The 16,696-nt window shown below is 31.3% G+C and overlaps 2 protein-coding genes across 2 annotated transcripts in view; one reads left to right on the top strand and one right to left on the bottom strand.

Annotated features, from left to right (window-relative positions):
• Window positions 1-1,413: 1,413 nt before the first annotated feature.
• On the bottom strand, window positions 1,414-5,189 carry LOC148226153 (serine protease snk-like). Its single transcript, XM_088203897.1, has 8 exons — window positions 5,047-5,189; window positions 4,885-4,985; window positions 3,986-4,115; window positions 3,659-3,810; window positions 2,793-2,917; window positions 2,569-2,721; window positions 1,951-2,209; window positions 1,414-1,707 (listed from the first exon to the last, which is right to left on the bottom strand). The coding sequence occupies exons 1-8, from the start codon at window positions 5,114-5,116 to the stop codon at window positions 1,540-1,542; spliced, it is 1,158 nt and encodes a 385-aa protein (XP_088060023.1). The 5' UTR covers window positions 5,117-5,189; the 3' UTR covers window positions 1,414-1,539.
• Window positions 5,190-7,290: 2,101 nt separating this feature from the next.
• The window catches only part of LOC148226151 (cell adhesion molecule 2-like), a 133,780-nt gene continuing 124,374 nt past the window's right edge, over window positions 7,291-16,696 (top strand). Inside the window, exon 1 of the mRNA XM_088203833.1 lies at window positions 7,291-7,434. Within this exon, the coding sequence (XP_088059959.1) occupies window positions 7,401-7,434 (34 nt within the window). The 5' untranslated portion in view covers window positions 7,291-7,400. The remainder of the gene's footprint in view (window positions 7,435-16,696) is intronic.

Below are 16,696 nucleotides of genomic sequence, written 5' to 3'. Positions count from 1 at the left end.
AAGTATCACAATTGACAACATCGAAGAAAACGGAAATTTTAATTTTGGCTAAAAAAATCAGTTCTCGTTATATTGAAAGCAAATTAAGGTGCAGTTAAACAAGTAAAAGAATATGTAATACATACAAAGAAATGTAGATTTTTAAAGTAGACACCTTTCTTTGACCGCTAATGTATGTCCTGAACATAATGGTTTTTCACAAATAAAATTAGCCTCAACTCCGCGTGTTGATTTTTCCACTTTGATAATATTACCAGCGATTAAACTTTGCACTTTTTTAATGCAATTCATAATATCCAGATATATAATTCTGAAGCTCGCTATTATCAAAGTTTTCAAAGAAATTGTTTGTCAATTTACTGTAAAGTTGAAGTGTTTTTCGAATTACAATTTTTATACATTTATAAATACTACTTAACCTTAATAGTACTATATTATATCTAAGCATACTTTTTGTTCATTTAAAGACATTTATATTGTATAATATACAATGAAACAAATTTATATATTTTATTCTTATAATTGCAATAATTTGCAATTTTGCTGTTTCAGCAAAATTACAAAATAGAGGTAAATATATTTCTATCAATACTTATTAATGGTTATATCAAATATAACAATTCTTTAAAACATATTTACAATTATTATTATATATTACAGTTTTATTTATTATGTATTTAAAAAAATGTCATGTAACATATTTCTTTCTATTACAATCTAACTCGACACAGCTAATAGGAAAAATATTTTAATTTGTATATAATCACACATTTATCGTGCAAACTTTTCTTTGGGTCAAAAAAACTTACCACCGAATCAGTTCATGTGGCTTCACCTCTTGAGTCCTCTTGTTCGGTTTTCAACGTCGGGGAGACGGACAGCCTCTTCGTTGATATGCCCTTGCAGCCTCGCTTGATGGGCTATTTTTTGTATTGCCTCGCTTAGTCTCTATAGTTTATAACTCTTTACGAAGATTACAGTGGATATCAACGTTTTTAATGTACCAGGGCGCATAAATTATCCATCTAGGTACATTGTTTTAAAATCTTTGAATCAGCTCTCGATTAGTTTTACTAGCACAACCCTACAGTTGGATGTCTTAACTCCACACCGGTTTAAGGACTTGCTTGTACAGAAGTAGCTTGTTTTCGACAGACATTGGCGAGTGTCTGCCTAATAAGCCAATACATCTTTCTGAATTTAATGTTTAGTTCTTCACGCTATTTCTTGACATGCTCTTTCGCGCACTTAATGTCATTCCGAGGTACTTCAATGTGTTGAAATATGAAATGATGTTGTTGTTAAGATAAACCGATAAGTACGTGATCTTTTTGTTGGTAAAATCCACGTGTATTGATTTAGTTTGATTCTCGATACTTCTCACACAAGGGTTAGAACATTTGTAATTAATTAATACACCACCTATTTTTTATTTTCAAAAATATTGTGTGATAAAATATAATAATAATAAGATTGAATAATGAATTTGTTTAAGCACTTAACATATTATAATTATTGAATTTTAAGTTGTTTTTATCACTACGGCCATACGATACTTTCAATCCATTTGATGTATCCTGATACTCTGGTATAAACGCCTGGCATACCTATTGTTCCACATCCTCTGCCGAACGATGTTATTCCTATTATTTTGTAGGTACAATCCACCTCTCCGTTGTATATTTGAATAGGACCGCCAGAATCACCCTGTATTAGTAAAGTTTACTTATTAATTTAAAAAAATATCAGGCACAGATTTTTTTTTTATTTTGTACTAAATACATTAATTTCATATGCGTCATTTACTTTTACTAATCTTTAAAAATCAGTTCAATATAATATTTTATATATCAGAAAAGTTAATCGCGCAGTGAGCATTTAATGTTAATGCTTAGAAAAAATATTATATAAAATTAACGTTGGTTTATAATTAATATCAAGAATATCTACCTGACAACTATCGACAGCTTTTACGTTGCTTCCATAGCATATTTGGGTCTCTTCCACAATACCATTGCGTAATTTTCTATTTGGCCTGTGTTTTTTAGCACATTCTGTTTGCTCAAATTTATCGATAACTACTTTCATTAATTTATCGCTTTGAGTGAAATTTTCAGTTTTTCCATAACCTATGGCAATTACTTTTGTATCTATCACAGGTTCACCAGTGTGAAGACACGCAGGAATAACAGCATCAGAGAACGTCACTCTGTAATATTATAATAAAATAAGCTTTTAGTAGAAATAAAAAAGTAAAGGTAGAAGTGGAACATTGTTTAAAAAATGCATATATGAAATACAGAAAAGTGAGGAAAAGATAATTTTTATATGTTTTGTAAATATATTTTTAGATTAATTTACATTTATGGAGAATATTTAAAATTTTTATTGATTCTCGGCTACCATAGATTATCAAGGCTTCAAATTAACTCGGTTAAATGGATCGACTAAGTCGAGCACTCGGTAGGTGTAATTTACACAATATTTTAGGTACTGAATAAATGTAGTTGCTCTAATTCACTCCTACCTGATATGTAAATAAATTAAAGAACTGTAATAACCACTCACTTTCTATCCAATTCCAATAGGGCAATATCATTATAGTTGCTTAAACCAGAATATTTTGGGTGAATTATAATAGTTTTTACTCTATACGAATATTCGGGTTTGGCCTCTATATTCTGATCTTCTCCACCGAGTCTCACGTATGAAACATTACTCCTGTAAATTATACATTTTTAGCAATATTAGTGTTATGACTGGTACTTATAAATATTTTATAATTTATTTACGCAGTCAGTTTGTTATATGTGCAGTGCGAAGCTGTAAGAACCCATTGGTCGTTAATTAACGAACCGCCACAGTCCCATCTTATGCTGGTTCTGGTACCATCTACTTCGTCAAAACCCAATAATGCCTAGAATAAGTATACGATGAATTTAAATAACATATTTTATTATAAGTATATATATAGATTTCTAAAATGCAAATATGTTTTGTATGCATAATACCAGGTATCTCATATGTTTTTGTTTATAACATTTACGTTTTGCAAAAAATTGTTGTTTTTATTTACAATATATTTTTTTAAATTACCTAATTGCGATTACTTGGCAATATAGTCTACTAAAAGGATAGGATCATAACCAAAAGCCCTCGTTACAACCAGAAAATTACATAAATAACACAAGATTCTTACTGTAAATATTCTCCGTCATTAAAAGAATATTTCTTTATTGCGAAACGGTCACGGATATAATAAATTACCAGATCCACAAGATTACCGTTGCAGTAAACGACCTTGGACAGTGTCCATCAAGCGAATGTCACTTTCTAAAGTGGTATACCTATTTCGCTGTTCTAAGAAACGAGTACATCTATTGGCTGGATAATCGCTGCATGATTGTGATTAGTAGAAGTTGTGATAATGGTGATAAATGTTAAACGTTTTTAAAAGTCTGCTTTTGTCATTATTTTAGTCTGGTTCTTGGGTGTAATAATATGACAATTTTGTTTTATTTCTGCTTTTTAATTGGAAAATATGTATGATCCTACACGATACCTTTATTTACACCCGGTATTTACTTTTAATGACTAAATGAAAACGACTGATTAAGCATTTGTAGTGCATATACGATACTAGTTAATTAATAATTACCATATGAGGAAATTCTTTGCTTTTCGCTGGTACGCCGTTCAATATCAACTGAATTACTTCGTGCTGACAATAATTCAACCTTATTTTAGATTTCCCAGTAGCGGATTCGTAATCTGTACATGGTCTTATTAAATCCAGTATGTCGATGCAGTCTGAAATAATCATTAATTTTCGGATTCAGTTAACATGGTTTGTCTCATGGATAAACATTGAGCTTAGTTTAAAAACTACGTATACTTAAAACATGTTTTATATGTGAATCCAATTAAAAATAAGTAGTAATGATGGTCATACTATAAGCGCCTTGTTACCGTCGATTATACTTACAATCCCGAGCTTTTTGTCCATTTTTGCTAATTTTCAATACGTCATCAGCATGTGGGATGCACGTAGGTGGTGGGAGTGGTGCCGAATCAAGGCAGCACACAATTGGTATTTTTCCACTGAAGGAACAAATCTAAAACATATAAGTACGTCATTAGGATAAAAAATGTCTATAAAAAACGAAACTGAATTTAAACATTTGAAATTCATGTTCTATTAAAGGATGGAATAGCGTAGTCCGTAACGTTTCAGACTAGTAGGTCTGAGGTTGCGGGTTCGAGCCCCGGCAGCGGCACTCGAATTTTTATTTATGCCGGCAGACTCCGGCAGACACTCTCAAACGCCTGCCTGCTCGCTAACAACATGCGGTCATGGAGTCACTCCACCATACGAGTACCACAATAGAGAGGGAGCAAATCCGCAATACTGACGCTACCATCCGTCTCCAAAAAGTATAGAGATGCCGGAAACCACCAGTAGCTAAATCGCGACGGCTTACTCGTCCAGATCTTCTCTCGTGATGACCTAGGAAGGAGGCCTGACCTAGCGCCTGTATGCGCAGTATGCAGGCGCGAGAGCCGATAAGTAATTTCCGATCGCTTATGAGCAGAAAACTCATGATTCTAATGCGACCGGGGGAGGAGAGAGTGGGCCCAAGGACCTTCCTCTATCGCTGCCACACCAACCAGAACTCTAAGGATCTCCCACGGACAACATCCCTGCGACAGCCTCTCTACCACTGTTCGGAAAAAACATATCGCCCATCATAGTCTGTCGCACTGAATTAACTGTAACTGAATAAACTGTTACCAGATTTCCGTCTTCTATTTCGGTTACAAAGTCACACCCAAAACCGTCGATTTAATTAAATACGCTAATGTTAAAATTAAATAAAATATTACTTTTGGACGAATTCCTTTAGCCCTAAAATTTTGAAAGACCGATGGACAATTTTTGGATAATAAGCATATCCCTTCCTTGTCGCCTATTGTGCATTTGTCATCTAAAAAAATATTGTTGTCAAGTATTTTTTTATTATGAATGAATATATTATACGTGCTTACCTTCAAATAAACGTTGTGCCTGTATTTGACACATTGCTATTAAAACAACAATGATTTGACACCAAATCATGTTGAAACGCTCACTTAAATTATTGTATGTATACCATTGAATATTACGTTGCAAATATACAACGCTTTGCACTGAGTAACTTTTTTACGCGCGGTGGTTTATATTTATAAATATTTTAATAAAATTATTGTTGCAGGCAATATAAAAAAAATATATTAAAAAACGTAAAAATACTATCAATAATTTAATTTTTTATTTCTAAAATATTCCACCTCTTGTATATTATTGCTTACACCGGCAATCTATTTAAAAATAACCTAACTTAAAAGTATCTAATACATTTTTAATTATTCATTATTTATTTGGATTTAATTTTTTCAACTCAATAAAACTTACTTTTGATATGCGAAAAAATATAAAACTTACTTTGGTTAGGGAAAAAGTATACTTGTAACAAATTCTATGTAAAAACTAATTTTATTAAAAAAATATAGTAATGTAGAGAAGCTAAAATATTTATAATATTTGCAATTAGTTAGTGCTTTAAGGTTTTAACCCAAAGGCGGTGTGACTTCGCAGCCAGTAAGACGCCGGAAACCGGTAATAATTTTTATTGTATAATATATTGCAACAAACTATTGTAACCGATTATTGTTATACTTCGAGCGCTGGTGAAGAAGCAGGCGAAGGGAGTCATCGTTGATCTGTCTAGTGGACAGATTTATGATGTCTTGTAATCTGGTGATGTTCCTCTCTCTACGTTACGTTCCTTTTGCTTTCACCGATATCGGTTCCTTTCTAGCTTCTCACGGTCTCTGATCGTATTTTATTAAAATTTATGTTTCTTTTAGTCCCGATGTTGATGAAATAATTTCTACTTCAACATTTTTTTAAGAAATTCGTTAAATATTTTTTTAAGAAATTTATTCGGTATTTAAGCATAATGGGATAATTCATCATATTGACTGTATCATATTTTTATATTTAATCATATCACTTTGACCTTATAAGTTATCAACTATATACGCTTATAATATTCAAGCTTATTAACAGTATTTTATTATAAATTGCTTATTAATTTGTGTAATTTAAAGTTAGTTACTGGGAATACCGAAATAGTAGCCGCTTCCTACTTCACATCATTCCTGGTTCAACTACGACATCCAACAAGAATTTACCCCAATCTTCAGATATAGACAACAGCAAGTATATAAAATAAAAATAATAATTGCACGTGGTTTCAAACATTTTTTCCAAAACAATAATGATACGTATATATAGCAAATTACCTTTGTATTATATAATAATAAACACACTTACACTCTAGTCGAGATAGCACACTGGTATTTGTTACTAAAATTAAAATCAATATTTATATCTACACAAAACGTAAAATGTAACTAAATTATATTTAATATTTTAATAGTTAAAATATAATTTTTTTAAATATTAGGTTTAGTGTTTATAAATTAATTTTAGTTAATACTATTCTTAAACAAAATATTAAATTATATATTAAACATACATTTTACAATAGAAAAAACACTATTTATATATTTAAAATGAAAATGTTTTTTTTTTAATATCGGCAACACTAAGTAGCAAAGAAAACACGACTAGTTATTAAGTTAATATTAGGAGTAGATATTTTTAATAATTTTTAATGCCTAATTAAAATATTCCACATAAAATATAATTTCACAAAACATGTCGCAACGATAGCTAATTTATATATTTATTTGTAGCATAGAAAGGGTAAACTCGTACCTATTATTATTTATTGAAGAAATTATATTACGATATAAAAAATATATTAAATGCCATTTTTGTCATGAGGCCCGGAATCATTGTTTTTCCAGTAAACATTTTGATCTTTCAAAATTAACATTTATTGCATATACTGCAGTATACAAAGTAACTGGACTACACAAACTGCAAAAAAATATTTGTAATTTTCAATATTAAATATAGCATTTTAGAACTACACTCGGGTTTCTTTTTATGCGGTATATACGTTCCACAGAAAAACGCATATAAAAAGGCCTGACACACGTAGAAAAATAAATGTTACTTTCCATAATTTTCTAAAACCGCAAAAAACTAAAAAAGTTTAAAAATACCGAAATTCGCATTAAAAATCTTATTAAATTCCAGATTTTTTTTAAATATTCCTTCAAAAATGTTTTCATATTTTTATAAAAAAATTAACAAATCATTTTTTCACATTTTTTTAGAATTATCGTCGCTCTATGACAGTGTTCGGCATAATTTACAAACTGGTTCAAAATAACTTTCATCACTAGAAGAGATAGTCAGCGCATCAGATCTACTACAGTAGCGGTCAATGAAAGATGTCCATCCCCAGAAAAGGGACAAAGGTAGGCTCTTATATTTTTTTTAACGGCTAATGTTTCTCGGAATGATTTTTTTCCATGAGTAGAGTTTCTTTTTACATTATTACGTCAGTTGACGACGGGGTTTTGAAGTGTTTGTGTCGTTTTACGCGATTTTGTGTTCAACTTGTCAAAAGTATCACAATTGACAATATCGAAAAAATCGGAAATTTTTATTTTGGCTAAAAAAATTAGTTCTCGTTATATTGAAAGCAAAGTAAGGTGCAGTTAAATAAATAAAAGAATATATAAAACATACAAAGTAATGTAGATTTTTAATGTGGTCACTTATCATTGACCGCTACTGTATATCCTGAAGATAATGGTTTTTCACAAACAAAATTTACCTCAACTTCGCATGTTGATTTTTCCACTTTGATAATATTATCATCGATTAAACTTTGCAATTTTTTAATGCAATTAGTGATATCCAGATATAAAATTCCGAAGCTCACTATTATCATATTTTTCAGGATTTTTTTTGTCAATTTACTGTAAAGTTGAAGACTTTCTCGAATTACATTTGCAATAAGGGTGAACGGACTTTCATCTTTTTCCGATTTATTTTCGTTTTCTGGTTCTTCGACGATCTCTAGAGTTATACTAATAATATAATTGTCAAATTGCATTCCAGTAAGAATTTAAGAAGACTCATTCCCAGTTTAACCACTATAGATCAATAATTGCTCTAAATGTAATATCTTTTGAAAGTAGAAATTATGTCTTGATCCAATGGTTGGATGATGCTTGTTGTGTTGAGCGGAAGAAACATAACCTGTACATTAGGATGTTTTAAATATGGATGACATGGTGCATTGTCAACAATCAATAGAACTTTAAAATCGAGAGCCTTCTGCTTGATTTGTATTTCCACTTCCGGTATAAAGCAATCAATAAACCGTTTATTAAATACAGCAGTTGACATCCAGGCCTTTGATAAACAGCTTCTTCATATATTTTTCTTTTAAATCACATGGTCTTCGGGATTGATTTAAATCACTTAAATCGATTAAAATCGCCTTTTAAATCACGTGATCTTAGGACAAAATAACTCGATCTTTGCTTGCTTTATTTTCAGATTTCGCGATGTACATTCGACTAGGTATTTTCTTCCAATATAATCCAGTCTCAATAGCCTTAAACACTTATCTTTAATAATTTAAGCTAACTTACCTGGAAATAGTTTGGCTGCTACATCATATACTGATGCAGTCTTGAAGGATTTTATTTTATTAAATCCGGTCAGCCATCCTTTGCTAGACCGGGCAAATGAAGTAGATGTCTCCAATTGCCTTAACTTTTTATAAAAATTGAATACTCTGTAGGGGGCTTATTTATGTATATATTTATTTATGTTTATTGTGGCCAAAACTTGGCGGCACTCTGGTAACACGGGCGTGACGGACTCTCTTCTCTTGTCGACTTTGGCGGACTCGCACGCCAGTGCGGGTGGCAAAAACACGTCTTGGGTTGTCTGGCCAATAATGATTACTTATACTATATTTATTCATATTTTAATGTATTCACGGAGTACGCTAGATACCTTCTGATATAATTTAATATATCAATTAAAAATGTAGAATTATATCACTTTTATAAGACGAAATGAATGTTAATCATCATTAATAAAAGCTAGTGAGCTCAATCACTCGGCTTCGAGCTTTCGAATCGACCGGAAGTGGAAACGTAAATTCTCCGCGGAAATTGGCGGCACGCGGACCGAAAAACGGAAATTAACAATTCTAATTTTGCGAAATGAAAATAATAACACAAATCGGTGACCCCTTTGATTTTCCAGTACCGAGGTCACGGACAACAATAAAGAGCTTTCCTGAATTGAAAATGACTGAAATAATCAAGGTCACCGACGTTATTTTTTCGCTGCGAAATATTGTCGATTTTAATTATGAAAAATGACATCCGATGCGTGGCACACTCATATAAGGCCCGAGTGCGGTGACAACATTACAGTGTTTTCATGGGACACTTAGCGCTAATGGCGGCGACGCATGGAAAATAATTACGAAAGTTAGCACGCATGCTCACGGAAATATTTATGTGTAAAGTTTCGCACGGCGCCAAATGGTGCTCTCTCTCTCGCGAGCTCTGGGGAAAAGTTTAAAATGGGACTGTAAACATTTTTTTACTACTCGATTAAGTGCTACGATTCGAAAGGAACGACGCATATTAAAAAAAATGTTGTATTGTATTAATACAACAAATTAATATATGTTAAAAAATAAATATAAAAGCAATTATCAAGACTACCCATGATCATTGAACATATTGCAATGTTTTTGATTCTCATCATTGTAGTCTAGTCCATTATTATAAATAGTTGTATATGTTAGTTTTTCAGTGCATGATGCATTGGCGTTAAGTTGTTATACCCTACATATATGTGAGTCAGGTGTTAGCAACAGCTCAGGTAGGAGGTCGGGCCAAACATTGCAGTGGGCTGGCTCCTACATAACAAAGTACATTTTCAGCTGCAATAAAATGCGTTTCATTAAAAGCTGTTTCATTCAAATCTGATGAAATATATTTTCATCTTAATCTACGACTGATTTGCGAATTAAACGATATTCGCGTGACATCATCATCTACCAATTTATAATTTGCTCCCCATAGTATAAATATTATTCCTAAACATAAACATCGTCCCCAGGCACAACTGTCCCAAGGTACGCCAGTTTCCTCTACACATATTTCAGATAAATAATATATCTTGATAATTTGCATACTGTCAGTGTTTGTTACAGTGACAGATTTTCGAGCGGGGAAGGAAAAAAGAACACATCTTCCCCTTCCTTACGTAACTGACGGATCTCTTTGACGTCGGAGAAAGCCTCCACGTGTATACATACATACGCATGCTCGTTATTAATGAGTTTAGACGTATCTTTTGTGATTTTCAAGATGCAAGTCATAAATATGGCCGCTCGTGTTTTATTCATTTGCCAGGGTGCATATATAATGTCAGGTATGCCACATTTTCTTCGTTGACGGCGCTTTGTCATTAATCACGAAAATAGGTAACATAGATCGGGTGACGAAAAATTGATGTCATGGTTCAGTTTCCTTCCGTTTGTCCAATTACGATTCGCCTAAGTGAATGTATGACGAATTCGCCTCGTTTAGATCGAAAATGCGTTGTTATATACTTTTATAATTAAATTCTTGCTATTAACATTGGCAACCTCTTTAGTTATAAAAATAAAAATTCTATAAAAACAAATTACCAATAGAAATATTGTTACGTGTCAATAAAATAACGTTGAGTTGACGGGGCCATCCGACCGTGAAAAAATACTTTTCGCAAATACGTATTGAAAGCGTAAAAATCTAATTTTATCAGTTTTGCGACTCTATTACCACAAATCATTTTATAATCGCTTCTTTTTTCATCAACTTTAAATATATTTCTACCTGCAATTCAGTCCATTTAAATAAGTTAAAATGTAACCAATAAAAATCGTTTAAACATCCGTTTAGTTCAAATTGCATATCCATTAAAAATAATAAAATTTTATCATGAAGCTCAAAAAAGCGATTGAGTAATTCTCCACGTGACAACCAACGTACTTTTGTGTTTAATAATAGATAGATGTGATCACTTCCCATCTCTTCGCACAAAACTAAAAATTAATTAAGTGGATGAGCCTTAATGAAATTGACAACTTTATCCAATGTTTTTCTCAAATTTGTTTTAAACATATTTTTGTATATTATACTAATGCTTCCTTGTGTACGCAGCAATTCTTCTAAATGACTGAAGGTGCGACACCTTCAATCCATTTATTTGCTGACATTGAGCAAGCTCCATATGTGCAAATTTCCACACATTTTGGTTACAATGCTTCAAACTATTAAATATAGTCTCAGCTGTAGCACGCGAAGATAGTGAATCACAAAATAACAATCCCTCTTCTATATTATATATTGAAATTAATATCTAATAAATGCTAACATTATTAGAAACGTCGGTACTTTCATCTAATAGTGAATAATATTGACTTTAGAGCATTCTTGAAATTAACTGTTTTTTTTTATATTATATGATTATCTTCAATCTCATTCTTGACCGTATCATTTTCATTTAAATAAAAATTCTCCCCTTTTAATTTTTTATATTTATATTTTTTTCAATTTTATTAATTTTATACATTTTGTACATAGAACATTTTGTATATAATATATTGGGAATCAAAATTTCTCACATTTTTTTAAAGCGTTTTAAGAGGCTGTAGACATGTTCAATATTTTTTATTAGGCATTTATAATGTTATTCACTAAATCTTTCAATACACATTTGCATTTAATTGTAAAATTAATTTTATTACTATTTAGGATAATATATTTGTTTAATTTAATAAAAATGACCATGTAGATTATTTTGTAGAAACTAAAGCTGTTGTCAAGAATAGTAAATACATAAAATGTTTCAATCATTTTAAATATGGTTTTAATGTCGTGTATCATTAGATTAGTCGTTTTTTTCATAAATATTTATTAGGTACAGATTTTTGTTATATATTTTTTTGCAGTTATTATATTAGTTAAATTATTTTCTGCAAAACATTTATTGTTCAATTTTAGCGATTTTTCGATTGTGTTGTCTGTTACTTTTTCATTAAACCACAAAATCTTATACAGTTAATTTTTTGCTAATGTATATCGCTTCTCATAACCCAAATTTTTATTCCTCGAAATACTGAGGCGAAATCTTTAACCAGTTCTAGATGAAATGGAAATTTTGCCAAATATTATAAATTTTACAGAAATATTTATAGTAATCATACTGCTTTTAAATTTGTTCATTAGATGTTTGAAATGCAAATTTATTAAAATAATAGAAGCTAATATAAGAAAATAAGTAAAAAAATAAATATTGAGTATTAATATTTAAAGTATATGTAAATAGCGTGAGATTAATTTTCTACTAGTACTTTACTAGTTTCAGCCAGTGGTATTAAGTAATATCTGTCAATAAAGTTAAATCTGTAGTTACATTTGCTACGGACAGCCAATGTTGATACTATCCATTTAGCATAGTGCAACTGCGATACAAGATTGTTTATTATATTATAAGCATTTAATGATTTATTATTAGATCATAAACGTGCATCATAAACGTATCTTAAATATTTTTTCAAGCTACTTGTATTAGGTATGCAAGTAATATTTTGCAAATTTACTGTCAGTCTATATCAATATTTATTTTAAAATTTTCTCTCACTGGCTACAATATTTAATACTAAAACTATCTTATCGCTACCGGCTAGAAGCAATAAACCATCGGCCAGATGGCGATAAATTTCAAACGCTAAACAATAATATATCATATCTATTGTTCTCCGCAAATAGAAGCAGCCGAATAAATCGAGCATCGTAAAGCGGGGGAGTGTATAGCAGGAGCTCATTAAGAGTCGCTGCGGCGTGAAAACCGTCGTTGGAGTCGGTTTTGCCGACGCCCTAAATGGGCTTAGTAAATTCCACAGTAAACGCAAATTAACGCGCTTAGGACACTTCTTGCTCGCCTGTCCTCCGAATTCGCTACAAATTCAGACAGTTGCCGACTTTTTGGCGCAGCGGAATGCCGCTCGCCATTCCAGACGCGAGTTTAAATTAAACAACTGTAAACGCGACTGACCCAATAACATATATATTCAATTAAAATGTTCGCGTCCTAACGTGGTTGACCCGGCTGAATATTTTCACGGCACTGAAACTATTTCATGAGAATTTTATTTCGCACGCTCTTTCGCTTTAATTGCGAAATTTAATTAAGGCAGTGGATTTTTGTCCACAGGAGTGGGCAGTAGTGCTTCTTTCTCGGTAATACCCGACTAAAATATTTTTTATTCTTAAAATAACATCAGAACAATACCTTTTAAAACAACATTCTTAAACTTTCTCATCTCAATGGAAATGCCATTTGATTTGGTCATGTTCATATTATTTTTCGGTTATGAGCCTGAAGGGATATGACATTACAGTAAAATAGACGCCGGAAAAGATGATAACAGTCTTTGTTAGAGTTGCTAAAACTGTCATCATGATGTGTTTTTGCGATGCTCTCGTGTAGATCAGCTTCTGCTTGTGTCTGTATGAGTCTTGCTGAGTTAGCCTCAATATTTCTAGTGTCACTGAATTTTACCCAAAGTGTTACATTTTTTACAATGATCGTTTAAAACAGCTGTGGAAAATTGCAGGTAAGAATGCTTACAAAGCTATTGCATTGCATAAAAAACAAACCTTCACGCCTTAAGAAAAAACACGGTCCAGATAGCTACTTTGATGATCGGTAACCAGATAGTTCTAAAAACAATGACACAATGCGAAAAATAATAGTAGTATCCGCGGGGTCAAGTGTATTATCTGGCGCGTGTCCTCTCATTCAAATGGTAGTTTTTTGGCGGTGATAATAGCTGGTTAACGTTTCTAGTTATATAGATAGCTTGAACATTATTTTCAATGGATCTCACTCTTCTTTTGTGATAACGTAATCTCTCTCTTTTTGTGTGTTGTATAGTCCAAGCTTTCGTAACGAATTATTGTACCGTAATATATTTCTCTTTTTGTTGTTCAAGTGGTCGTTATAGTGACCTTTTAATGGTGGATGAAGTCTTGGGTAGCACTGAATAAAATTTTATTATTAATTTTGCTTTATTTACATGAGTTAAAAACTAGTAGTAAAGTAGCAGAAAGAATGTTTCTGGTGCATGTATTGTTGAAAAATATATGGTGCAATGATAGTCGTGTTACGGACGAGAGTATTGAAGATAATGTAGGGTAAAAACGTTTTTCTTGGTAGATAAAGACAACTGAAAGCAGTTGAATCAGAATTAATTATATTATAATAATAAGGACACATATTTTATTTTTTCTGTTAAAAATAAGTTTTTAGAAAGGCAAAATATTTAGGAACGAATCGGAATGTTTATTTATAATTTTTGTAGTGAATATTCTTGCTGTTGGTAATACTCGCTGACTTTCTATTGATATTTTAAGCAAATATTTAGATTTTAGCTCTGTCCTTAATTTGATTGCAAACTTACGGTGATGTCGTTGAAAGAATAATCAGCTTGTTAATTGGTTGTTTATTGTTCTTTCAACGACAATTAAATCGTCATTATTATTATTTTTATAAATTATTAAAGTATCCTATAAATATTATCTTAATTAAAAAAATATTGTAACAACTTAAGTTACAAGGTATACGCTTTAAATCAGAGGATTAAAATATCCGTCGACTTGAGAAAATGTAACGCGTTTTCCCTCAAAATAGCCATTCGTTATCTGTTTATCGCCCAACAGAAATTTGTGTAAAAAACATGCCACCCTTTTGTAATTGATCGTCCTAGCAAACAATAAAATCTCCCACGTAGGGAGGGGAGGGGGCTATGAATATTATAGGGGAGCGCGGGTTACCAATAATCACTTTCTCTCTGACACTTAATCCTCTCAGAAACTTTTTTAGAGATTTTTTACCGACATTTACACTTGAACATCCTCTTTGGAGGTTCAAGGTGTCGCATCTTTCAGAACAATCTAACTTGAAACCGCTGCTTCTCTCTTCGCATCCACTGGTCAGTTCGTTGTCCAGAATTTAACCCACATAGAAAATGTCTGGAGACTATGAAAATGCTTCTTAATTGTTGCGCAGCATATTTAATATTTAATAAAAAAATATCAAGTCTCGGGTTCAATTTTTAGTCCCAGAACTCATGACGGCGCAAAAGTCTGGACTTTACTGGAATAATAAATTCCCAGATTTTCACGACACAGAATTCCTAATGCTAGTCTCATCGTTTGTATCTGCCTGTGATGTGGTGATCTCGTGAATAGTCTCAATTTATTACTAAAAATAATCTTAATGAAAAAGATTAACTGCAGAACATTTAAATATTGCACTTTTAAGGGAAATTGTAACTATTCAGAAAAAATAAAATAATTGGGTTAAAAAATAATTCTAGATATTAAAAGAAATGGATCACGCACACCGAATTTGGATTACTTGCTTGAAACATTACCTACTATTAAGCCTACATTGATGTAAATTAACCCTGTATTTTCTACAGGGGTATTTAATATAGTTAGATGCTGGCTCATAGATACGTCGCTTAATGCATTTTTTAAGGGACTTTTGCCGCACAAATACATACATAATTAACATATAATATTAAAAGTAGCTACCTTTAGAGCTAAGTTTTACAATATGTGTATATAAGTATATCTATAATGTGAAAAAATAATATAAAATCACTCTAATGTAGGTACATATATAGGTACATATAATTAAAAATAATTTTACGTTTATTTATACAAACCAATAAAAAAATAAAACATAAAATGTTACATAAAAATCTAGGACTAAAATATAAATATTTGCTATATGTTTAATCAACGTGAAAGCATTGATTCTCGAAATTCCAAAATCAGAATCATAGTTGTCTATATAAAATATATAAAATATTTTATTGCTTTAGCAATATTATATTTAAAGATATAATAAGACTGTGTTTTTATAATATACTACAATATTATTCTCACAAGCCATAAGCAATTAAATCATAGACAGTAAATTTAGACAACCATATAAAGATACTTCCCACTGAAAATTTATGTAATCTCTGTTGATGTTTCCACAGTGTAAATAAAACACATTACGAAAAGTGTAGTTATAAAACATGCCATTGAACAACAATAATCAATACAATACATTAGCCATTTATATTGTATTATAAATGATGCATCTAATCATCAATTCCCATTAATTCAATTTTAAATATCTTTTCAATATTAAATTCGTAATTTAACATTAAATGAAAACTTTCAATTCGATTTGTGGTCGTCTCTTTGCAGTAATTTCATAAGGTTAAATGAAATAGTAAAAATCGAGAAAAAATAAGTGCTTTCCAACGAAGCGTGCGCTTTAATCAAATGGCAAGTACTTGTCGCTTTTAATACTTCCCCATTTCCGTTCGGTTCTCATTTCAACAGATATATTTTCAATTTTAATATTTTTGTTAAATCTAGCGGACATAATGACGCTCCTCTAAAATTGGAATTGTGAAATTCGACGGTCTAATGAAAAAAAATCTAATAAGTACGCCGAGAAGAGCGGCATACTTCTCTGAAGCACGCTATGCGGTCTTCGGTAATCGAATGAATAATAACGAAACAGAAATTGTCGTTAAAAATAACAAAGCATGAGTTTTGATTGCTTTTTGTCCTTGCGCAA

This window comes from Plectrocnemia conspersa, unplaced genomic scaffold (assembly GCF_051122295.1).
Source record: "Plectrocnemia conspersa isolate PC_06_02 unplaced genomic scaffold, ASM5112229v1 ptg000014l, whole genome shotgun sequence".
Lineage (NCBI taxonomy): Eukaryota > Metazoa > Arthropoda > Insecta > Trichoptera > Polycentropodidae > Plectrocnemia > Plectrocnemia conspersa.
This window is presented reverse-complemented; position numbering and strand designations above follow the sequence as displayed.

What these genes read in the sequence shown, in the direction of transcription:
- LOC148226153 (XM_088203897.1), bottom strand. Translation starts at nt 5,116, where the DNA reads ATGATTTGGTGTCAAATCATTGTTGTTTTAATAGCAATGTGTCAAATA. An exon ending in GCAAAGAATTTCCTCATATG is followed by an intron (nt 2,918 to 3,658) that starts GTAATTATTAAT and finishes TACTTATTCTAG; the next exon opens with GCATTATTGGGTTTTGACGA. An exon ending in ACATATAACAAACTGACTGC is followed by an intron (nt 2,722 to 2,792) that starts GTAAATAAATTA and finishes TATAATTTACAG; the next exon opens with GAGTAATGTTTCATACGTGA.